We start from the raw sequence: 24,931 nt of genomic DNA on the forward strand, positions 1-24,931 counted from the left end.
AATATTTTTTTTTGTTAGGAGATGCCTGCCCCCTTTACCCCCTCCCCTCACTGCGCCAATTTAAAAATGATGTTACGTGCAAAAGATGATCCTGGGATGAGATGGGGGGGGGGGGGGGGGGGTTGGTTGGTTATAGGCCTATTTTGGCAACTTTACTATGTGGATATGATTTTCTGTTTCCAAATTTTAAAAATATCTTTTTAATGATGCAAAAATGATTCAAATTGGTTTTAATTAAAAAGTAACTTATACAATAAATGAATAATATAACGTTATATGAAAATAATCTTAGTATCAAATATATTCGCCTAAATATACATGTTGGTTAATATTATTGGAAATTTTCTTTGGAGTTAATGTGAACTCTGTGAGCTTAATAAAAATAAAAATCCAAAATGTCGAATATCTTATATATTCAATATCTTCCAATAAACATACAGAACTAGTATATTTTCCGTTTTTGTCCGATTGGAAATAATTTGTGACGTACTTTCGATTTTGGAGCGTCGTACTTTGGCGCGAAGCTTTGTTTTGTTAGTCTGGCTTGGATTTGGGTGGGAAAGGCTTGTAGTGGGAAATACGATAAAAAGAACAAAAAATGGAAAACAGATTCTCAAGAAATCCCCACAACCGTCATCAAGAAAATGGATACAGGTGTGTATTGAGTTTTTGTTTATTTACAAGTATTAATCAAATTAATGAAGTTTTTGTAACATCTGATCAGATTTTTTTTCTCACCCCAACACAAATTTCAAGAAACGTTTATTTTAAGGATTTTTATTTCCAATTTAATGAATGATTATTTTATAACATTTACGTATTGTTTGCAGAACATTTAAAGTGATTTGCCTCCGTAAGAATTATTCTCGATTTTACCTCTCATAATTGAGAATTAAATGTAAGGCGTGATTTTTTTTTCTTTTTTACATACATGTATATTATTTATTTTTATCCAGAAATATTACGAAGTTATTGTTGACTGTATTGTAAAAAGGTAGATTTCGAAGAGAAAAAAATCATCAACAAAGAGAGATTTAAATCCTATATATCTCCAAAATAAGATAGGAATTCTTATTCCTTATTCTTAATTCTTATTCGGTATTTGTAAAAGCTTAATAGAACGATTTAATTGGATGTTGAATTTATTATAAGTGGTATTTGGTCATAGAAAATACTAATATAGTGACATACCTGATTTATAATCAGTCTTTCATTATTATACAAATGGTTACTGTGGCTTTTTTGTAACTACTTAGGTATATGGGTAAAATTGAGTATGTCATTTTCTTAAACAAATGAAAAAATGACTAATTTAAAATATGGAGATAAAGTTAATTTACATTGAACCTGGTCAGTCCTGTTCAGGCTGTTGTGAGGACCTGCATTTGTGTACGATTTGATGTCCAAGTTTTTTTTTTTGAGGTACAGTGCATGTTCAGGTTGGACCATGTATTACAGTCTGAGAGAAGATAACATTGACAATGGTCTTTTATAGGAGCAAAAGTTATCGCCAAAGGTCCAGAGAGAGTGGCAGTCCTCTTAGAAGTCCGCTGCAGCCCAAGAAAGATCACCACAACAGGGAGCACGAGACCACAGAATCACGAGACAGGTAAATTACACAAAATAAAACCCCAAGTGTTCTATTTGTCAGAGTTTTTAAAAGAAATAAATTTAGATCATTATCTAAATATCAATTTTACTCGCCCTCAGGGCAAAAAAGAAATGTTTCTTTTTGATCATTTTGATAAATATTTTTGCACTTGTTTCCATTGAGCAAATAGATGACTAATGTCTATATAAAATTGCATGAAAGTAAAAGCAGTTTCAATGAAATTGAAGAACTTTGACTTTAGCAAAGTTCTCTAACAATTTTGTATTCCTTGGTGAATGAGTCTCTTAAAGACATGTTCTTGAAGAAAACTTTGGTTCATTTAAATTAACTATCGATATTTATTAAAGGCATAATGATTTTTTATTCAGGAGCAGGAGACCTTTGTGGAAAAACTTGCAGGTTTCAAAGGATGTAGAATGTGATGAAGACTTCCCCCCGCTCCGTAAAGATCTGTGGTAATTTATACTTGCAAATTTAGATTGAAAGTTAGCAGCACATGTTTAATAGGAGATTTTTCTTAAATTCATCATGTGAACTTAGGAGATATTAGAAATTGTGGAAAGTATTTCCATCTTAATTATCTGCTCTATGTTTTGATAGAAGTTGAGTTTGTAAAGAGATTTTGACACTATTGTTGTAATCTAAAACATGCATGCAAATATTTGCATCATGACCTATGAAGACTGAAACAAAAATAAATTAATGTGCGCACCATTACCTCATGGTCACACTATTGACAATTATATTTAATATTTTCTTATTTTAAGTTACACGCCGGAGGTTAGAGTAGAGAGTCAGACCCGAGTGAGGGACGATACGGAGGAGATGGACAGGAAGAGTGGACGGCCCATGCACAAGTAATTGTTTCATACTGATAAGTGGTTAGACCAGCCCACAAGTCATAAAACTGACAAGCTCAATTTTGAACTTGGTCAAACTTTTTCACTATATCTTCTTTTGTAATAGTGAGATAAGATATTTATTTGAGTGAATGTAATTAAATCTGCAGGATCAATGAATACCTATGTACCTGTCAAATATTAGGCCTAAAAAAAAAATAGGTTTGTTTCCGCTTTCAGGCTGAAAAAAATTAGGGTCGGTCGGTCGGCTTTTTTTTTTTTTTTAATCTTTTTTTTTTCCCTCTCCATCTGTTCAATTGTGCATATTAAACCATTTATCTATTAAACTGGGTAAGATAAAAAAAAACAAGTATTTGTTGTCATTATTTAAATGATGTGATGAACTTTTTCCCCGGCTGGTGGGAACATTTCTCGAGCTCAACTGGCACGACATGTGCTGCCATTTGTAAATAACAAACATCTACACAACACTGATGACATCTCAATAAGTTCTATAAGCGTTTTTACGACTTAAATTTGGAGGACACAATAAATTTTTAAATCGGATAAAAACGAAATTTTAACAAAAAACGGATAAAAACGGAAATTTACGAAAAAACTCGAAAAAAAATTTTGGGTCGGCGGGTTTAAGTTAGGGTCGGTCGGGAAAGCGGAAACAAACCTATTTTTTTTTTAGGCCTTACCTAAATAATTTTTTTTTTCTCAGGGGCAGAAGGAAACTTCACCTGGGTGGAAATGATTCAAAGAGACAAAAGTAAGAGAAAGAGACAGAGAGAAAATATAGGTTAAAAGTGGCAATGTTTTTATTACAGGAAAACAAAATTTTTTTTGGCCTTATTCCTGGCTTTAGTAACATAGAATTAGAAAAAAAGCTTGCATAAAATTGCATCAACGTATCTACTTATAACACCATTAAAAAGTTCTGATTTTATGGGTCCTAGGGACCAATGGATTTACTTCGTTATATCCGTAATTTGTTAAATGCATATAATGAATTCGTAAAATTACTATAGGGAATTCACTATATACATGTTTTCTTTCACCAGACTATAATTTTTGTTAATTGAGGCTTAAAATAAAAATACATTACTTTGATACCTTTCATAATCAGATTATTAATTGAAAAATATTTATGAAAATAAATTCATTCAAACTATTATGTTAAATGGTAGTGCAAACTTTTTTAACTCTAAAGAAATTCATTATAAAAGTGTTGAATTTCGTTATTATTTACTTCTACAGGACTCAAAATGAGTTTGCTATATCCGTAAATTCGTTATATCCGAATTCGTTATAACAGTAAAATTTTGCTAAGATTTGTTAAGAATTTTACTGGGGATCCAAAAATACTTCGCTTTATCCGAGAATTCACTATATCCGTGTTCGTACTAAACGAGTTTTACTGTAATATGTCACAGTTGAATAGCATGAAAAATCTGCAAGAAATTCTGAAATGTATGCTTTATGATGGGTTTAAAATACAGCGGTATTTTATTGAACACAGTTGAATTATACTCATGACTGTTTTTGCTACTCAGATTTGAAGAGGAACGCGACCCTGCAGTGTTAGATCGCCGTCAGAAGGCCATTGATTACGGCAAGAATACCCTGGCTTACGACAGATACATCACTGTTATTCCCAAGTAAGAAGACATTCTGTTCCCCTGAACTCTAAATCATGTGTAACTAAACCTGCATCTTTTATTTAAAAAATATGCAGACATGTTAAGTAAGTGTATCATATGTTTAACTGTAGATCGCAGAGAACCAAGACACATCCCAGGACCCCGAACAAGTACAGGAAGTGTAGCCGGCGGTCATGGGACAGTCAGGTCCGCCTGTGGCGTATCTCGCTTCATCAGTGGGACCCACCCAGTGCTGATGGAACTCCCGCACCACGCAGGTAACTGCAGGGGGTCAAGGGTTAAAAATCATCATTGGCCAACTGTGTAAAATGAAATTAATAAATAAAACACACCTAACAAAATCGGGCAATGTCTGACTTCTGTATGTAGTTACGTTTTGTTCCCAAATGTAAAGGATATTGTAAATATATTGCATTTGGCTGTGTATTCTATGAAGTGTCTTTTGTGGAAAGCATCTTCCGCTAAGTCAAATACATCGTCAGATGTCAAACATATATGAAAATAAATAGGTACATTCAGAAATGTGCAAAATCAAATCCATGCTGACTCTATTGTATTGTTACAGGAATCCCTCTGTGCTGGACACCTCGGATGAGAGTGATTCGGACTGGGGGGATGTACATCTGAGTTCACTCTCCCTGTCCCAGCCCTCCACCCACGAGTCTGATGCGGACTCCGAAATGTCATCTACCTCAGTTAGTTCCACCCAGAGTCCGCAATTCACCGCTCTAGTGGACAAAGAAAACACGGACAACAAGGATGTTGTATAGAAGGAACAAGGGATGTCGGAGAATGGTTGTTGTGTTGTGTGTGTCTACGGATTGAGCGGGCTATATAAGCTAGTCACTGAAGTTTGGAATGGTTTGAAGAGATGTTTGATTCAATGCTGTCTGATGCAATTATTTTTTATGTTCTTTAGGTCTAAATGAATATTCTGTTCAGTCTTTGTGCGAAACTTTGGGTCAAATGAATGTTCTGTTCAATTTTTGTGATCACTTGTTCGTGATAGTTTGGGTCAAATGAATATACTATGTTAACTTTTTTGGGCTGTAAATCTGTCAGAAATGTTTTTATTTTTATTATGTGTAATGTAAATCCTGAAAGAAACGATGCAGGATGCAGTGTACAGAGAGAAAATCTACAACCAATAGTGCTACTATAGGCAGCTTATAAGACCTCCATTATTGTTCAGTAAAAGGGTTTGTGTTCATTGTGTGTGTCAGGAATTAGTGAATGGAACCAAGGATCCACTGATGTATGTATATGGGCAGCATGAATAGAGAGTGAGCAAAAGAAAGATACTTGTGTGGAACAGAGGAAAAACTAACTATAAGATATAAACATTTATGGTACTTTTCGTTGTATTACATGTATTTTCTTTGCATTAGTTCATGTCATGTTTTAAGAGGAACTGTATGATCTTGCGTTGTAGAGTATTTTATTGTGATCATTTTAATTTTTAAGTGATTTTTTGTTTTTAAATTATTGATATGTACTCTTTGTATCTATAACGAGGTAAAAGTCCAATAAGATGACGGTCAATTTGTTTCATGACACAATCTTTTAGAACAATATTTTTTAGAGATTCCAACTGAAATGAATCGTATGGCATGATCTTGTAAAAGCATTTTTCATGTACATGTATAAATAAACATATTACACACTTTAATTATTTTAGTAGTATATTACAAATGTGTATTAGGTACTACTGATTAATGTTCCTATAGTGTTATGTTCCGGTTGAATTTGGTCCAATACACGTCCCTTACCAACATAAGTAATATACAGCGTAGTTTGCCACAAATTCTAGCTATGGTGTCATGCTTCGTTGTTTTTGTCCTAGCATGTTCTTTGGTTTTAAAGATGTTTCGGCCCTGGGGCCGTATGACTTGGACAAGCTCTCATTTGATCTGAAACTCAATTTTACAACAAGAGAATATGGTGTGAAAGCAAGAGGTTCCTTAAAACTTAAATGTTAGAAACATGAATACTAATCTGGTCATGGCTTGGGCATGTTTTTTAATTTGTTTTTAAGTCACAGATACATGATGACATGTAAGGCTTTTATGTTGTAATCTTGCAGAGGTTTTATTAACTGGGTTTTCCAACGGAAAAATCCAATTATTGAAATGGTGAAAATGACAGGCGGGCGGCTGCCAAAGGGTTCCTTCATTGTACATGTGACTCCTCCTACAGTTTTCAAGATAGGAAGTTGTTGTTTTGCAGATCAATTGTACATATATCAGAGATGTGCATATTGCTAGGATTTTGATTTCTGATAATTTATGAAAAAATACCAGCTATTGAACTTTATCATTTTATGGCAATACCTTATATTGCATATGGGTACTCCATTTCTCTGGATACAGAAGGTAGTGTTTATCAAAGTTGATATGGATTATGGATACAGTTCACATGAAGAAAACCAGGTTTGCTGTCACATTGACAGCTTTTCACTTGTTATAGGTAAATCTAATCGCAATGACTAACTGGCCTAGTGGTAACAGAAAAGCAATCCTTCATGTTTGAGGAAAGTGAATTTAATTGCATTTTTTGAAGATGCAAATACACTGGGAAATATGCTCCATCTTTGTATTAAATGCATGTAATCTGTTCATTGACAATTATAAAGTAAGAAGTTCAAAGTCTGTTGTTGATGATACTTTGAGGATTGGGAAATCTGGATAATTATTTTCCTTGTTTTAAAAACGGGTTTTCCAACGGAAAAATCCGGTTATTAAAATGGTGAAAATTGCGGGCGGGCAGCTGCCAAAAGGGTACCCTCATTGTACGGATAACTCCTACAGTTTTCAAGATAAGAAGTTGTTCTTTTGCAGATCAATTAATTGTACATATATCAGAGATGTGCATATTGCTAGGATTTTGATTTCGGATAATTTGTGAAAAAAATACCAGCTTTTGAACTTCGTCATTTTTTGGCAAAATATTGCATATAGGGTACCGACTCCATTTCACTGGATACAGTGTTGATCAACTCATGGTTGACATGGATTATGGATACAGTTCACATGAAAGAAAACCCGGTTTGCTGTCACATTAACAGTTTTTCACTTGTCAAATACATGTATTGACACTGCAATAGAATTCCTTTGATATTGTTGATAAACAGTTCAGTATGTTTTAATTCTTTTAATCCAAATGACAAGATTCCCACATTTGTCATCCTTTGATTTCAAAATCCTGTATATATTTATACTCCCCTTCAAAGAAGGGAGGGCTTATTGCTTTGCTGCTGTCTGTCTCTGTCGGTTAATTGGTCAGTCCACCAACAGTTTCCATTCATTTTTTTGGCAGAGGATGAACATATTGAAATGAAATTTGGTATGCAGGTATTAAAATCATGATAATATTTAGGTCAAGTTTAATTTTGGGTACAAACAAGCCATTTTATACAGAGTTATGCCCCTTAGACGTAGAAAAATTCCAATTATTTGCAGGTTCCGTTCATTTTCTTCGCAGAGGATGAACATATTGAAATGAAATTTGGTATACAGGTAAAATCATGATAATATCTAGGTCAAGTTTAATTTTTGGTACAAACAAGCTATTTTATACAGAGTTATGCCTCTTAGACGAAGAAATATTCCAATTATTTGCAGGTTCCGTTCATTTTCTTCGCAGAGGATGAACATATTGAAATGAAATTTGGTATACAGGTAAAATCATGATAATATCTAGGTCAAGTTTAATTTTTGGTACAAACAAGCTATTTTATACAGAGTTATGCCTCTTAGACGAAGAAATATTCCAATTATTTGCAGGTTCCGTTCATTTTCTTCGCAGAGGACGATCATATTGAAATGAAATTTGGTATACAGGTAAAATCATGATAATATCTAGGTCTAGTTTAATTTTGGGTACAATTGAGCTATTTTATACAGAGTTATGCCCCTTAGACAAAGAAAAATTCCAATTGTTTGCAGTTTCTGCTCATTTTCTTTGCAGATGTTTTAATTATTTGCAGTTTCCATTCATTTTCTTCACAGATGTTTCAAAAGGAGGGGGGCATAAGTGTTTTACAAACATCTTGTTTATATACATTTCCAGGGGTGATAGGATATTATGCCTTATCTATTTCAGTTTTAAGAAGACCTATCATTATGATAATTACACTTTGGAAAATAGCAAAAAAGAAATTCTGGTCATGTCTAGATCTAGCACCTTCACAGATCATAACAGTCTTTTCTTTGTTTGAACATAGTCTTGGCTAAGATTCAGTTTGGTTTGATTTTGATCTGAGGACTTGCATGAAGGTCCTTTATTATGGTCAGTTTGTTCCCTTTAGTGAAAAAAACCCACTTACTATAGAATCTAGTATATCTTTATTATAAATCTTTGTAACCGACATTTTAGTTGCATAACAAAATGCACAAATATAAATATATTCTTAATTTGATGGAGTTCTTGGCTCATGACTTTGGTGATATTACTTTTGCAGAGTGTTGAAAGACATCATACACTTTTAATCAGTAATGATTTCTGGTGAGAATTGCACTTCACAGGAGTATCAACTCGGAGTTACTCTCCTACAGCATGATTTATAAAATAATTTCTTCTGATAATATCAAATCATTCACATTATTGCAGTCTTTGGAATTTGTTTAAAATGACAATTCTCTCTGATCTCCACAAAATAAACTGTAAGGCAGATCTGGTAGAAAAAAATAAACAACCAACAAAAAGTACTATAAAAAACAATAGAAACTCCAAAGTAAACAACAAAAATGTCTACACAATATCTCTCAATGACTCTCTATCTGGGACTTATAAAAAAGGGAAGTTGTAAGCTATAGGGAAAGTAAAGTACTACCATAATATAAAATCTAGACTAAAGCTAACATCAATATGCTGTTTATTGGGCGCCTGCTACAGACACATACATTCCGTTTCTTTGTACACAACAGTCCAGAATTTGCCCTACAGATGGAAACTTCACTTGTTCCAGTTAACTTAGGATGACATCCTCACTGTTGCAAATGCACTTCTAAGTTTTGAGATAAACATAGCAAAATAAATTTTAATAAGATCGGATAAAAACAAATATTTTAAAATATAAATTAACATATACCCAATACCATGTTAAAAAGAAAAACAATGCCGATATATTTAAAGTGATTCTCTTAAGGAAAAAAGCATTGAAAACAACGTATCATATTTACTAAATTTATGTGAAATCAGTAAATTGCATTTTTTTTGTGTTCATGAATATTTGAAGTGGGAATAGAAAATAGCTACCACAGCAGTTGTCATACCAGTGGGCATGCTTCTCTGTTGCGTACACAAGAGATGGAACACATGCTGCTTTACTGTAAATCACTTTTCTGCTCAATGAAATCTGATAGTAAATGCCTACAAGTCTGAAGTACAATCTACCACTAGTGATTACCACGGTCTAGTGTACTACCCCCAATTAATACCTGTGCCTAGATTGATGCTTGTTCCCATATCACACAAATGCACAGCTAGTAATTACATGTCAAGCAGTACATGTATTAGCATATCATTTACTTCCCAAGAAACTTAAACCAAAGTCTGAACAAATATTGCTGTTGGTACATTGTACACTTAAAGATAAAAATTAGTAAGTTATACTATACATTGTAAAAAATTATATTTAAAAAAAAAGTTTTCAAAAACAGGTGTTTAAGTATCCTAATTCAGTTTTCAAATGCAGCACAGTAAAAGTGATTTACAGTCGCCATCATTGCAGATTTATGCACGAGCAGAACTCTTTACAATGAGTTTTCTTTCATTCTAATCTCATCCAAACAATAACTACATATCGGTCTAAACTCATTCTATAGAAAAATCTGTATTATGCTAGGATAATCATTTGTAGTAACATATCATAAGAAAAAGTTTTATAAACAAAAAACAAAAACATGCTATCAGCATCATATGAAAAATCAACATACACATTTCAACTTTGAAAACAGTGGACAGGGGTTAATAACAAAATATAGATTCCGTTAGAACCAGTGTCGCCAACAGCACGACTTAAGATTCTACATCTACCCGGGAGATGTACAGACTTGGAATTTCTCATGATTTGATGGGTTTTCTTAAATTGTAGTGGAATCATTCACAAGAAATTTCAACCTTGCACATTGAATACACAATATACATGTACTAGTATACCATAACTTCTACATCAAAATCAGTATTCAGAGAAAATATTTAAAAATATACTCCAATAATTGCATTGAGGTAACCCAAACTTCAAATTAGATAGCTATAAAGGATAGTTGACAAAGATTGCACAGCCGGTCACTTTTTGTCTCTCTGTGAGTACAGAGGCATCTGTGGAACAAACATTGGGAGGGGGACTCCGCTGAATGAGGCGTGGTCTCGTTGTAGAAGGCCGTCATAGGCAGCACTAGCTCTCAGCTGGGCCTGGTACAGCTGCTGAAGCTGTAGGGGGATGGGGAAGTAGCCGCTCTGTGGGATGGGGACTGAGGGACGCATCATAGGGTGTAGGAATGCTGGGTGGACCATTCCTGGAGGAAGTTCTGGTAGGCCAGCAGCCTTCATACTGGAACTGAAGGACTCAGAACCCTGAAATATACAGAAAACTCAGTGATATACACAAGGACAGAAAGGTATCAAAATGATAATTGATTAACTGTAAACTGGTTGAAAACAAATACTGGTACTGTCAAACTTCATTAGCTTATACTCAATGGGCCTGAATAACCAAAGATTTGAGAGTCAAGTATTACAAAGTTCTCAACTCATTAAACAGTACATGTAGTTCGAACTTTACTCACTTTGGTATAATTACATGCATGGTGTTCAAGAAGTGAAAGATTATGAAGTTCAATCATATTGTAATTCCCAGACCCTATTTCAACATTATTAACATCTTCAGCAATAATCAAAAGCAATATATCTCCGTTGTTGTTTAATCTCTTAAAGCATTACAAAAGTTTGCTCTATGTTCACCAATGCATATGGTAACACAGAGATATTTATAAATTCATCAAAACAGTGTAGATGTGATAGTACTCCAACTAAAATGTTACCTTTATAGCACTCCTGGACTTTCTGAGATCCTGGGACTCGAATTTCATTGACCGGAGTCCCTCCTGAGATTGTGAGGGGGTAGATGGTCCATTACTGAGCTCTACCATGCTACTGCTGAGGGAAGTAGGTGACGTAATGAACACAGATGAAGGCCGCTTACTGAACACACTGTGGGGAATATCAGTAGGTGCTTCCGAGCCTGCAGGACTAGAATGGACTGGTGGCCGACTTCGGGAGGGAGATCTCTCCCGATTCGACAGATTCTCTGGGGTGTCCCTACTGGGAGTACCAGTTCTCTCAACATTGTCTGAACCAGTCCTTTTTTTAAGAGTTTTCATACTTAAGTCTGTTGGCTCATCAGAACATTCTGAGCTATTAATAGCTGCAACATCTAGCTTTTGACGTTTGGGACTCTCAAAATCAAACAACAATGACTTATTGGCAAAGTTTGGAGCTGAAGCAGTGGAAACCTTTTGATGATTTGTTGAGAAGGACCTTTTGAGGCCATTGGAGTGAGCTGGAGGTACCATGAGTGTCTTTGGGGAGGATGCTGCTGATGATGAAGCAGGGGACATGTTAGAAGTCTGGCAACTTGGAGACGGGTCCACAGACTTTGAGAGTGGATAACCTGAGGATTTGGATGAAGCATGGGCTGATCGGATCTCTTGAGGTGTCTTCTGCGAGTTTCTTAGGATGTTTGGACGATATGATTGCTGCTGCTTTTCTGATGAAGCTGGACTGAATAATGGATGATTATGAAACCTGGGTATTCCCATAGGTAGTTGATTCATGAGCGGGAGTCCCATAGGATGCAGTCCACCCAGGGGGACAAATGTCTGTGGATAAAACAACGCTGCCTGGTGTACCGGGATATTGGGAACGTCTCTCTCCATGGCGTTGGAGTGGTTCATGCTTGTACTAGATGACCCCTGCACTGAGTTTTGCTGGAAGAGTTTCGATTGGCTGAACACAGTTTGTACATGGGATTCACTGTCTGACACACTTTCCTTCTCCTCCTTGATCATAACAGAGCCCTCCAGCCTGTCCCCTGGGGCGTCTTCTGTCTCCTCTCTACTGCTAATCTCAGTCTTAATGCTCGTGTAGGAGAGGGCCTGTGTCTTCTCTTTCTCTGAACTATCCAGGAGATTCTTCACTGTCCTTGGTCGTCCGGGTTTTCTGCCCTGTAACAAGATCCAAATCATAAATCCATATGACTAATTTGATCATTTTTGTACAAAATATTGAAATATTATTTCTGGAACCAAATCTTCTAAATTTAAGTGTTTAATTCCTGGCAAGTCAATCATTTAAAACATGAAGTGAAGGAGGCCATCAAGTATGTTTAGTGTGGGATTCATCAAAAACAGTATTTTTGGACAAAACTTTTAGCAAAATACTGGTAATTGTACATTGCAATTTTGCAGAAATTATATATGCATCAAAAAACTGTCTGTTTCTACACATTACATTTCAGGTGTGCTCTGGGGATAGAAACCTACTTTGATGGCTTTTTGCCTCTCCTTAAGCTTTCGGATTTGTTCCCACTGTTCAGCTCTCTGTCTGAGTGTCAGAGTGGTTTTAAATCTCTGTTAGTATAAAGAAACCAACACTCACCACCATGCAACATACACAGACCATACACAGATATTTTGTTAGGTTAATCAAGATGACAGCTCAAGTTAACTCAAATTCGTATCGTTAATCCTTCAAGTTAGTAGAAATAAATTTCAAAGTTTGTAAATTACATTTAGTATGAAATACATAATAATTTAGAAGGTCTGTCACAAAGGAATAGTTGTCTAAACAAATTGATGTCCCTGGTGCTGAAGGGGAAATGAGAGGTGGGGAAATGTGAATATAGTGGTAGTATTTTTATAGTGCATTGTGTGATATTAGAAAATGTGCACATTGATATGAAGTTATTTTTTTTTTCGTTAACTTTTAAGGGCTATTTTTAGATAAAAATAGAGTGTCAATATATTATTTTCAATTTGGTCACATGTTCATACATACATGTACATGTAGGCCTGGAAATGGGCTTATTGGCCATGATTATCAGTGTTGTATATTTAAAACTGTACAATATTTACTACACAAGAGAAACTATTCTCCATTTTGCCACCAGCCCTCAAATGCTAACAGGAAAGATTTATCAACACCAGGTGCATAAATATCCAAATTCAATTGGCTTCTCATGTTAAGATTTGAAAACAAAGTCTTAATTGGCTTTATGATCATGAGATTTATGTAACACACCTATGTGTACACAGTACAGTATCTGAAAAATTCATTGACAATGCAACACTTTTATACTGTACAGACCTAGAACCAATTCTCACAAGGTACCAGTTCAATGAAACGTCACAATTTAATGGTGGTAGGAAATGCTGCTTGGTGAGAATTGGTCTTAGGCCAGTATAGAAACTGAACACATCTACAGGTAAGTTGTACAGTTGCTGAGGGAGCCGTGTTTCACCAACACCTGTATGGGGCCTCACAGTGATCAGATGCTCACCCTTCTAGGTTTGGAGAATCCGTCCTCTGTTGGAGTCATACAAGAGTTGTCTTCCCTGTGTGTGGTGGAGGGTTCCTCCTTGTGATGTTTGGAGTGTTTCTTTTCAATATTGCGGCCTTTGTCATATCGCTCATAAGGTAGTAATAATCTGTCAAAGACAAAATTCATCTATAGAATTCCACAGCAAGTATTATGCCCCCATCATGTGTTATTACAATGTGAAAAATTCTATAATACAGTGATTTCAATTAAGTTTTTTCACTTTACATTTTATTTGAATGTACATGTAATTGTAAGAGCCAATGTACACTACAGAATCTGCATTTATATTATGTTAACATGTGGAAAATGCATTCAATTTTTGTAGAATCAAAAGCTTATATGAATGCATTAAATTGGATTTCAAAATATCAATAAATAAATGTGTATATCTTACATATACAGAAAGTATAGATCTGAATAAATAAGCACAGTCTTAAATTAACAACAGGGCACTGTTTCCACTAATTGTGATTATCATCAAATACCAAAGGTCAAGGAAAAAGGAAACACTAACCAATAATAGCAGTATTTTACATATCAAACAAAGAAAAATTCCAGACCTTGTTCGATATCATCCTTGTAAGAGCAGGAATTCATATGATTTAACAACTGTTCCTACAAAATGAGCATTTCCTGCCCCCTTCCTGACTGGCTTTAATTCCTTTTTTTTTTAAACAAACTATCATAAATCTCAGTTTTAACACTTTTAAATGGGTTGCAATTTGTGTTTGCATTGAGGAAAAAAATGGTTTGCATAATTCAAGAGTATTAATTTTTCAAATATATGTTGTTTATAAATAAGGAAAATAAAATGCTCTCTCTCTCTCTCTCTCTCTCTCTCTCTCTCTCTCAAAATATCTTTATATTCCCCCTCACGCATCCCTAAAATGCAAAGTGCTTTGAAAATTTAACTCAATGATGAAGGTACGATATAAATATTTTAGATAGGGGATGATGATCACATGAAAAATCAAATTTCTAGCAACATAACAAAATTAAACTTTGCAGCTTGCAACAGCTGAAAGTAAATTTACTGGGATATCATTGATTTTCTCATGATTAATAATTAAAAAAAGAGACAGTCTTGCTTTCATATTTTTAGAATAGTAACAGTCTCAAGTGACCTACTTTTCGTAATGCCTTCGAGTACAGGTGGCAGCACTTGTACTTCCTGGATTTCCTCCGAGTCTGTCGTAAAGGTGTTTCCATAACCTCTTCTGTGTCACCTTAAAATAACAAACAGGTAGAAACTTTTGTCAAAACAAGCTCAATAGATGTGAACTCATTACCCTTTATATAGACAAATTAGTATCGTTTATCAAAAGAAGCTCAAATATTTTTATCAATATTGATGAGGATGACTTATTCATAGAAAAGTCTTTGAATGATCAGACATTACTTGCTTTATCTATTAATCATGAGCTCTCACCATTTCATATCCCCCTAGTTTTTGAGCATAAGTGTAGAAAAAGTAAAGGTCCACTGAAATAAAGAAATGATGAGTCCTTTAATAGTTCTGTGATATTACACACTGTTATAGAATATATCATCAACAGCTATCAAACATCCAACTGTTCATGTCAATCAAATACTGGATACATGTATTGATAATCAATATCATTAACTGTTTCAAACATAGTAAGCAGAAATTTGAATTTGATATCTACCGGTAGGTAGTGTCTTACTGAATAAAAAATCATAAAATTATAAATACTTTAATAGGTAACATTAGACTACAGACAGATAAAAGTAACATTTATCTATGAATAGACAGGCACATCAGAAGCTGAACTGGGAATTGTCAATACAGAGAGACTGTCCCAGATACAGTGTAGCGGTGTGGTTGGGGTGGACCCTGGGGATCCCAGATACAGTGTAGCTGTGTGGTTGTGGTGGACCGTAGGGATCCTTACCTTGCTTGAAGCCCAGCGAGGGGATACGGCTGATGGGGGTGTTCCTCCTCTTCATGAAGCAGTGAAGATTGAATAAAAACTCCTGTTCCTCAGCACTGACCTGACTGTTGTCAAACTTCAAACCATTGCGGAGGGCCGACTCCCTCTTCCCAATCTGTAATGGACAGAGACAAGTACTCCATTAGAGTATCCTCGACATTCACCAACCGTCAGAAACAAATACTGGTACTTTATAAGTCTCCCTTCAATATTAACCAACCGTCAGAAACAAATACTTTATAAGTCTCCCTTCAATATTATTAACCAACTGTCAGAAACAAGTACATCTTTAGTCTCCCCCTTAATATTAACCACCATTCCCTGTTTTTATTTGATGTTTATTAAATGTGCAAAAAGGTCTTTGTATTTATGCATAGAACAGCTAAACATTTATGTAGACAGATAGCTAACAATCAATAACAATTGATCGATAAACTATGAAAGCAAATAACACTGCATGAAGTTATAATCAGAATTATATTTAAAATTTCCTTTATTTCTTAAAAAACAATCCTTATAGTCCAAGTGCCTGGCCTGTTATATTGTATGAGTTTAAGTGGCCACATGTTATCTGAACACAGTGGATACAAATGTACGCTAGTAATGGGGTATTATATCCTCAATTCAGTAAACGGTGCATAAAAGAGCTGTTTTAAATGTCATTTCCGTTTTAGTTAAATTTAGATACAGAGCTTTTAAAAGATATTTTATGTGCATAATACATTATTCTGAACAACTTATATCCAGTGATGCAATATACATTTGATCAATAGTCATACTCTTCACTTTAGTTCCTTTGATTTCCTATTTAAACAAACTATTTGCCAGTCTAACTAATGGTTGAGTTAATTCTGATGGCATTAAAACATCATCTTTGTATTCAGATAAAAATGGATATGCTATGATTATAGCGTCAATGTTACACTTACAGATACTTCATCCGACAAAACGTCACAAATAACAGCCTTAAACAGGACAAACAACCCGCATACACTTCATTAACATAAATATACGACAATGACCGAGTGGTGGCATTTAATGTCACACTCTCAGGCTATTAATTTTATTAATTCTATAAAACAGTATAATTTTTAACTCAATATTAAGCTAACTTTTAATAGAAAATTTGGAACAAGTAATGTTATTTCAGACATTTAATGTGACATTCATCTGTTATTTATAGAATCAGTAAAACAGCAGGTTCGGAGTAGTACAATGTAACAGCAGCATTTATTAAATAATTTCAAATGTTAGAACTCTCATCAGCTTATTTTGACAGTCATGTTCTTGATTTTTTAACATAAAACAAAATACAAATTAAACTGTAGAGGAACCCACCAGCATTGACCACATTAACATAGGCCCCTATGTCAAATTCATTTTTTTTAAATGTGGTATGAACATTTTGGAATCTTCATGTAGGTGAGAGAATATCATGTCCAAATTATAATCATTATGTTAAAATTTCAAATTGTGTAAATTTTTTTTTACCATAAAATGAATTTATAATTTCTTATAAGAGAAAAATTCATTACAACCCCATGCAATAACTAAGTACAAATAAAAAGCTGAAACTTTAACAAACTGGTCTATGCTCTCTGATATAAAGGCTGTTTATAGAGACAAAAAAAATTATCTATAAGTTATAGTCAATTCTATTGTTTATTCTCTTTATTAAAAGACAGTTCTTCAAAAAATAAAGGTGTCCCATACACTGTTTCTCCTTTATAAGGATACTACAGTAAAGCTATGTCTGACTGTGGGAATGTTTAGTACTGAATGATTAATTACTGTAGATTCTTATTTTAACGCATAAAATCGCAAGAAGCGCATCTTTTATTTTTTGGACATATGTAAACTACATGAAACTATGATGACAATTGGGCGTTCGCCATTTTACGTTCTTCCGATTTTATGGAAAACGGCTGAATTGTGGAATTAAGTACTCGCGTAAAATAAGGAATCTACAGTATTATTCTACAGGCAAACTATTTTTTTTCAGAACTACCTACCAATACATCTTTCCTTCCTCCAGGAGTGGAGATATCTGATGAAGTCTCGTAACTGTCTGAGTCGCTCCGGGTCAACGATTTCTTCTTCCTCGGCCTCCCTTTCAGAGAAGGAGCTAATATTTTTTTTAAAAATGGAAAAAAGAAGAATTAAGAAACTCGAGATAATGTTATCATTCTCTGAATTTCTCCTCCTAAAGCAGACAGTATTTAAATATACATGTATATAAAATCAAGATTTGCCCCCTCCCTTTTTTTAGAAATAAATTTTTTCTTCGTGATCGACAATAAAGATCCTTGTAATCCAATGCAATGTGTTGAGTAGGATCACATTATTATAGCGACCAGTAGGTTGATCAACATCATGTCACCATGCAGATAATGAATGTTACCTAGATGGTCACACCGAATCTCAAGGTCATCCAGTTCAGGGACGTCCACGGTCGTCTTACAGAACATGATTCTGGCATTCTTGGATTTGGTCACAATTCCTCCAATGGCACAAATAATTGCATTTCTTAACCATTTGTCCACCATGTTTTCCAATCTCTTTAGCACTGTCCTGTATCTACAGTACTGGGCGAAACTGAGGATCGTCAGAGGAGTCGATGTTAGGTCACCCTTGTCATCTGTAATAATAAAGATCATTCAATATTTTCAGCATCTCCTGAAGAAAATTTTATACTACACCTTTCTTGTAGCATTTAGCTATACATTTTTCACATTCCTTTAATCTTTAACGCTCAAAGTTAAAGTGACCATGACCAATTCCCCTAGTTTTACCAAGGTCAACCATGACCATTGCCTCTAGTTTTATCAGGGACTTATAAACGACCCCAGTTTTATGCCAGATACTCCAATATCATTTATTGCATAACAAAAACTTTAACACAAAAGTATATAAAAGCATAAAAACATGTTGCCATAAATCTTAGACTGACTAATAAGGAAGTTAGATACTTATTGCCCTTTCAAAATTACACCAACACAAAATCTTAAAGTGGTTGGGTAGCTTTAATTTTATACAACTCATACTTGCAGATCAATATAATTTGTATAAATGTACATAAGTACATTTTAGAGTTATAGTAATATTTTTTTAAAAATACTGGTATTCATTTACATTGCCAACAAATCTTTGAAATGCTATAAAACCTGGACTCTTAAACATCTTTGAAGTGAAAATATGTCCACCAACATTGAACAATATGACTTGAGAGCGTAATTATGTGTCATTTTTTTGGTGATAAATAAAATAAATATGTGACAGTAATCCCCTGTTTCTGCAGCATGTGTGGGACTGAAACCAGCATGACTTTTCTCCTGATTTCTCAGGCAGTCCACGTGGGAGGGCATGAGAGGATTAAATGGCCCACAACTACTCTATTGATTATACTGGGGATGCTGAGGCAGTACAGCTATATATAATCTGTTTAATGAAGAATTAACATGAAACATGGACCTAATTCTAATATATCATTTCATACATAATGAATATCCTACGCACTGTATTAAAATAGCCAAATTACAATTATGTCTGTACAAGAAATATATATTTCTTTATCATAAATGTTATGATTTAATAATATAATATATAATATATTTATTATATAATATCAACAATTTATTAACATACATAATAAATTGAAATTAATTTCTGACAACCTTGTTTATTTAGGGTCTTGTTTTATTAGTGCTTTCTATTTTAAAACACGGCAATAAAAAACCTTACCTATCTTTTCCTTTTCCTTTTCAACATCGGAGAAGTTAAGTCCCTTTTTGTTGCAGACAAAGATATTTCGGAACTCCTCTTTGTGGGGGGACAGGCTCTCCTCCTGACACAGAGGCCGCCCGAAGGTCCAAGTCACGTTCTCTATCAACAGCGGCACTAGGTCCCCGGCCTTCAGGATCAGCTTCTCCGACATGGCAAGGATCTCATCCTAAACAAAATTAAATCACATTATTGTCAGAAGTGAAGCGCAATCCACTGTAATTATAACAAGCCTGTTATTTGGGATTTCTTTATTGGTTTTTGTTTTGAACTAAAAACCTCATATTGTGCAGATTTGATAAGCATCATGCTTAGTTAATAACTTAAGATATCCATAATTAACCTCTGACCTTATGAAACATCAAAGCATTGATCTATTTTAAAACTAGAATTTATTCCTTTGTTTATCTTCACTTCACAGTGGTATACACATGTAAGTCATAAGGGGCTTCACTTCATGCTTAATGATTCATTATCTGGTAACTTTTTATAGAAATAGTTTTCATCAACAATGGAAAAATGATCTAATTAAAGTTTATAAAACTGTGAGCCTACTGGCATTGATAGAATTAATCTTAATAAATTCCTGTTTTGACACTCGTAGGACGTTACATCACCAGTCTATAATCCCAAGGCCGCTGTTACAGCTACATTTCAAAATGCGTACATGTGCAACAGAGCAGAACCTATTCTAAACATATCTTAATGAATAAAAAGAGATTTGCATAACACCTTATATTGATCAAAAGATCAATGTTTGTTAATGACATTACATTAGTTGCAGCTATAGATTTATACATTATTGAAATAGACTATACCATTTTAAGGTAATCATCAAATTGATTTTTTTTTAGCTTGCAAGAAAAGAATAATTGGTACATCTGTACACTGCTTAACATTGCAAGATAAAATTTCAACAAAATATAGCTGCACCTAAAAGCCTCAATTAAATATTGGTCAATTTTCTTACACCTAAACATTAATATTAATTTCAAGGGGAGAGAGAGAGAGAGAGAGAGAGAGAGATAAAAAACCCTCTTGACACCATGTCATTAAATAAAATACCAAACAATGTGACATTTAAAAATTTCAAACATTTCCTGTCAATATATCATGTTTTTGTGCATGAAATGGGGCTACCCACACATTACACAGAAATACGTTTGTCTTAATGAAAGACCTGAAACCCAAACTCAGTGCAGAATGTGGTGCATATATTATCAACTGATCACATCTTCTACAAGAATTTTGTTTTGGTTTATCTTATTTTGTTTGCCAGAAGATTAGTTCAAATTTACATTCAATCTGAATAGTAAAATATGCCTTTATAGAAAAATTCCTTGCATCATTTACTGTATTATATAAGAAAAAAATATTTTTTTAACTTGCTAAACACTAAAAAAATATAATGGCAGATTTCCAAAACTCAAAAGTACAAATGAGCCTTTAAAAAAGGAAGGAAAAGAATATTAAACCTTCATAACAAATGTAATTTATTTTCCCATTAAATTACTGCAAGGAGCTGTGTATGAAAGCTGAGCTGACTACAGTTCTAGCAAAACACACATGTGACTGTGTGAATCACAACAAGCCCCCAGAAGTTGTACTGACACTATACACAATATAACTCACCGCCAAATGCCAATAAACATGTATTCATTTTATTTGAAAGAACTAACTCACTAGCAAAAAAAAATTTGTTGTTTATATGTTATCATATTATTTTTCTTCATATCCAGTTTGAAAAAAAGATTGTAATTTGATGAAAGGAACTTGAAAACATAAAATGTAGAATATGAAATTTGATTCACTGCATAGATTCAACAATTTACATTTGATCCATTCTAGCTTAGGTAAATATGAATTTTGAGATAATATTATATGAGAGTCAGTAAGACAGGTACATTTCAACAAAATCCGGGTTTCTGCCTGAACACAATTTGTACTGGCTCACTACAATGGGGATCTCTTTGTGTGACTATACAGATAATAGAATTTTCCAATATCGCTGAAAAGTAACATTAAATCCTCTCTTTCTAGAACACAGGTGAAAAGAAAAACCAGCACAACAGATCACTCGAGCATGACCATGTAATAACCACACTATTCATTCAAAAAGTTGATGGCTTGAATTTTATTGCACGTATTTTTTTCCCTTTAAAAATATGTTATTTATTAATCGATACATTCAAAATTAACAACAATGACATGTTTCAAGACAAGCCTGTTCTATTTTATTATGATAAATACCATACACATAAATATCATTTTCTTCAGGGAATGAGTCATTATACATGTTTATCAAGTTTTAAAGTACAAGATCCTTAAACATTTGACAGTTTTGTGTAGATGATTAAACAGTCACAGGTTATCTATAATCCGGTTTTTGTTTGTCCAATCAATATAGAACAAGTCAAATAACACCGCCGCTACATAATTCATGTCACACACACACTCCACTCAAATTCATGTAATTAATACAAATATCGGGAAAATAAACTGACTGATATTTTGAAATTCAATAAGGGAATCTCCTTTAATTTCCTTTTTCCTTTCAACTTGGACAATAATTTTCTCAGTCATATGTTAGCATCAAATTAAATTATATCATACAGTACATTTTGTAATTTGTACATAATGAATCATTTTATTTTTGAAATTTATTTTCTCTTGTTTTATTCAGACAAAGAGTAAGATTTATGTGAAACAATGAATAACTAAATATTAAATATTCAAATATAATCCACTTCGTGTTTGAAAATATTCTGCGTTTTATTGCATGTGAATATCTTGTAATGTGTGTTGACTTGTACATTAAGAAACATTTCGGAAGTGCACTTCGGGATATCAGGATATTAAAAATTCTAAACACTTGAGCGGAGATTTAACTCTCTGTCACACTAACAAAGGCTTTGTAATGGAGTAACATTATAACCAAAATTTTATCCTGACTTGAAATACCAGTTGAATAGATCACATTTAAATGTACTACCCTCTTTTTGTATTGAATTGAGAAATTTAAAAGTCTATAAATAACATCAAAGATTTTTTTAGCTTGCATCAGATTACTTTAAAATTCTTTTGTTTAAATGAAGTAAATGAGAAATATTTTGCTAAAACTGTTTGATAAAAAAATGTCGTTTGACAAGCATCAGTGAGTAGTATATAGTGGGTGAATTATATTTATTGTTAGTGATGGAAGGCAGAGTGTATGTAATTTGACACCCTTCACTTAATTAACATAGCTAGCCTAGGGTCTGATTCTGATAACAGAGCTAAGGCTGAACACAGCCAATATATAATGGCTTATTCATAATCTTACTTCTAGGATGCATTGAAAAATAAATAAATGCATGAGTGCAAATTTGCAGTAGGGGAAGTAAAAATATATTTTGTAAAATTATGTAAAATTGCAACATGTTAGCTGCTTTACAACAATATAATCTTATGTAAACAAAATTATCTACATATGTTGTACAAGAGGGGCCATAATGGGCAATAAAATATGTTCATACTGAAATAATTTAAAACAACATTAATATATATTTTTACTGCTAATTTGTTTTAGGAATGAAATTTACTATTTGGAATTTTGCCAAACATCAGATTTAAAATGAAGCCAGCATGCACTGGAGTTGCTCTAAGTTACAGGTACCCCTTTGAAGGCCTCGGTATTCAAAGCCAGTGTGCTTGAGTCAACAAACTAATCTAGCACAAAGCAATTTACTTGACCCCAGAGGAATATCATTAAAAGATATTTAAATTACACACAGTCCTTTACTGTAAAGATATTATCACTACACACTCTTTTCTCCACGATATTAATTATTTAACATTCTCAATTCTACAAAAATTGAATCATTTTCATTTGATACATTTTCTGCATAACCTTCAGATAAAAATCAATGAACAACCATGATATGAATTTTTTTTTTACAAATAAATTTTAAGCTACAATTTTTGTGTGTGTAGATATTTTATATAACAGATCTACGCACATTAAATTGTCATATTCTATTTTAATATAACTGTTATAAAATCAAAATTAATGGAATAAGATTTAGTGAGTTAGCCACAGGAAATGAATACCATATGTTGAGTTAGTCCCCAATCTTCATATCTATTTCGTTTCTCCCTGTTTATATGTTTGCTTTGCAATGTGTGTGTATGTGTGTGAAAATCTATAAGACTGCAAGGAAGAAGAATATCAATATAACCATCAGCGATTCATTATGAATAAAGAAAAACGGCTTTGTTATTACGAGTCTTAGATTTCTGCAATTAAACCGTTGCAAATATTTATTGATTTTACCAATGGGGATAAAATGACACAACATCTGAATATATAGTATTAGATATTTAATGAAAAAGAACAAAAGTCACTATTTGACATTTATTGGATGTGAAAAACAATTAAATGGGGTACCATAAGGGGGTGTTCTTTTTATCTTCAAATTATTCATAACTGCTTCAAATAAATTAGCACTGTCTTTGTATTATGTGTGTAATTAATTTTTAATTAGCTTGAGAAATTAGAATCAAAAGTCACCCAGGTGTGAAAGGTGTGTAAAATTCCCTGCCTTTATCCCCCCGGTATAATAATCGCTTATATCAGTGATGTGCTAATCGTTCAACTGGAAAGAATTCTATTCACAAACAAGTTTAATAGCATGATTTCTTCCTGCTCAAATTGTCAAAATCAGAGCATAAAAATGTACAATGTAAAAACAACTTGTAAACATGAAATGGAATAATTAACAAGACACAAAAATACAACCAAAAAAACATGATATAAAAAAAACAATAATTAGTGAATTAATTAATTACCTCTCCATGCTCGTCCTCCCTGCCTGTATCTGTATGTTCAGGCAACACATACAGTCGCACGCTGCATATAAGTTGATTTTCATCTTGCTTGTTTGTCCAAATCATCTGCAGCTCCCCCACGCAAACATCTCTCAATTTCGTTATTTTTATGTAGAAAAATTCACCCAGGGTTAAAATTCTATATCGACCATTTTTTGAAAATTTAATTGCTTTATAAAATGTATTTGAAGCATGTTCTCCGATAGCAGAGCCGCATTTCTGAAATAAAGACATTTATTCCCATTGAAATACTCATATATCGGCATGTATACAAAGCAGCTCAAATCACTGATAAATTTCGAGCCCACATCTAGGTCACTCGATAAATATCCCTAATAAAATTTCTTTAAATTCAAAAGAAAAATATCAACAAGTTCGCATTTCTACGCTTCGAATCACAGAAAGTGGTTTCTTAGACTTACCTCTACATTTTGTTCATCCATTTTATGATTAAATTACTCTTTTCATTGCTCCAATAGCATGGCATGCAACACACTAACAATACTTTATATTTAGGACCTAATTAGTGACGTCACACACCGGCAGAAGTTGAAGCTCATTAGCATAATTTATTCATAATATCAGCCACGTCACGAAAAAATATCTGAATTCAT

General features: G+C 33.6%; 2 protein-coding genes across 3 annotated transcripts; one reads left to right on the forward strand and one right to left on the reverse strand.

Moving 5' to 3' along the window:
- The first annotated feature begins 484 nt into the window (after positions 1-484).
- LOC128179913 (histone RNA hairpin-binding protein-like) lies at positions 485-5,787 on the forward strand. The gene is made up of 8 exons (XM_052847592.1): positions 485-654; positions 1,496-1,609; positions 1,981-2,067; positions 2,380-2,469; positions 3,179-3,226; positions 4,011-4,115; positions 4,229-4,375; positions 4,684-5,787. The coding sequence occupies exons 1-8, from the start codon at positions 599-601 to the stop codon at positions 4,886-4,888; spliced, it is 852 nt and encodes a 283-aa protein (XP_052703552.1). The 5' UTR covers positions 485-598; the 3' UTR covers positions 4,889-5,787.
- A 2,657-nt stretch (positions 5,788-8,444) lies between these two features.
- On the reverse strand, positions 8,445-24,870 carry LOC128179843 (AT-rich interactive domain-containing protein 5B-like). Of its 2 annotated transcripts, XM_052847499.1 has the most exons (12): positions 24,740-24,870; positions 24,279-24,536; positions 19,413-19,620; positions 18,073-18,309; positions 17,684-17,796; positions 15,633-15,786; positions 15,149-15,201; positions 14,848-14,945; positions 13,678-13,825; positions 12,662-12,748; positions 11,162-12,343; positions 8,445-10,694 (listed from the first exon to the last, which is right to left on the reverse strand). In XM_052847499.1, the coding sequence occupies exons 1-12, from the start codon at positions 24,758-24,760 to the stop codon at positions 10,407-10,409; spliced, it is 2,847 nt and encodes a 948-aa protein (XP_052703459.1). In that variant the 5' UTR covers positions 24,761-24,870; the 3' UTR covers positions 8,445-10,406. The 2 variants fall into 2 exon arrangements, with proteins under 2 accessions (XP_052703459.1, XP_052703460.1); XM_052847500.1 differs by lacking the exon at positions 12,662-12,748.
- Positions 24,871-24,931: the final 61 nt, after the last annotated feature.

Source organism: Crassostrea angulata, chromosome 4 (genome assembly GCF_025612915.1).
Source record: "Crassostrea angulata isolate pt1a10 chromosome 4, ASM2561291v2, whole genome shotgun sequence".
NCBI lineage: Eukaryota > Metazoa > Mollusca > Bivalvia > Ostreida > Ostreidae > Magallana > Magallana angulata.

What these genes read in the sequence shown, in the direction of transcription:
- LOC128179913 (XM_052847592.1), top strand. Translation starts at nt 599, where the DNA reads ATGGAAAACAGATTCTCAAGAAATCCCCACAACCGTCATCAAGAAAAT. An exon ending in AGTGGACGGCCCATGCACAA is followed by an intron (nt 2,470 to 3,178) that starts GTAATTGTTTCA and finishes TTTTTTTCTCAG; the next exon opens with GGGCAGAAGGAAACTTCACC. An exon ending in GGAACTCCCGCACCACGCAG is followed by an intron (nt 4,376 to 4,683) that starts GTAACTGCAGGG and finishes GTATTGTTACAG; the next exon opens with GAATCCCTCTGTGCTGGACA.
- LOC128179843 (XM_052847499.1), bottom strand. Translation starts at nt 24,760, where the DNA reads ATGGATGAACAAAATGTAGAG. An exon ending in AAAGGAAAAGGAAAAGATAG is followed by an intron (nt 18,310 to 19,412) that starts GTAAGGTTTTTT and finishes TTATTATTACAG; the next exon opens with ATGACAAGGGTGACCTAACA. An exon ending in AGAGGCAAAAAGCCATCAAA is followed by an intron (nt 12,344 to 12,661) that starts GTAGGTTTCTAT and finishes ATCTTGTTACAG; the next exon opens with GGCAGAAAACCCGGACGACC.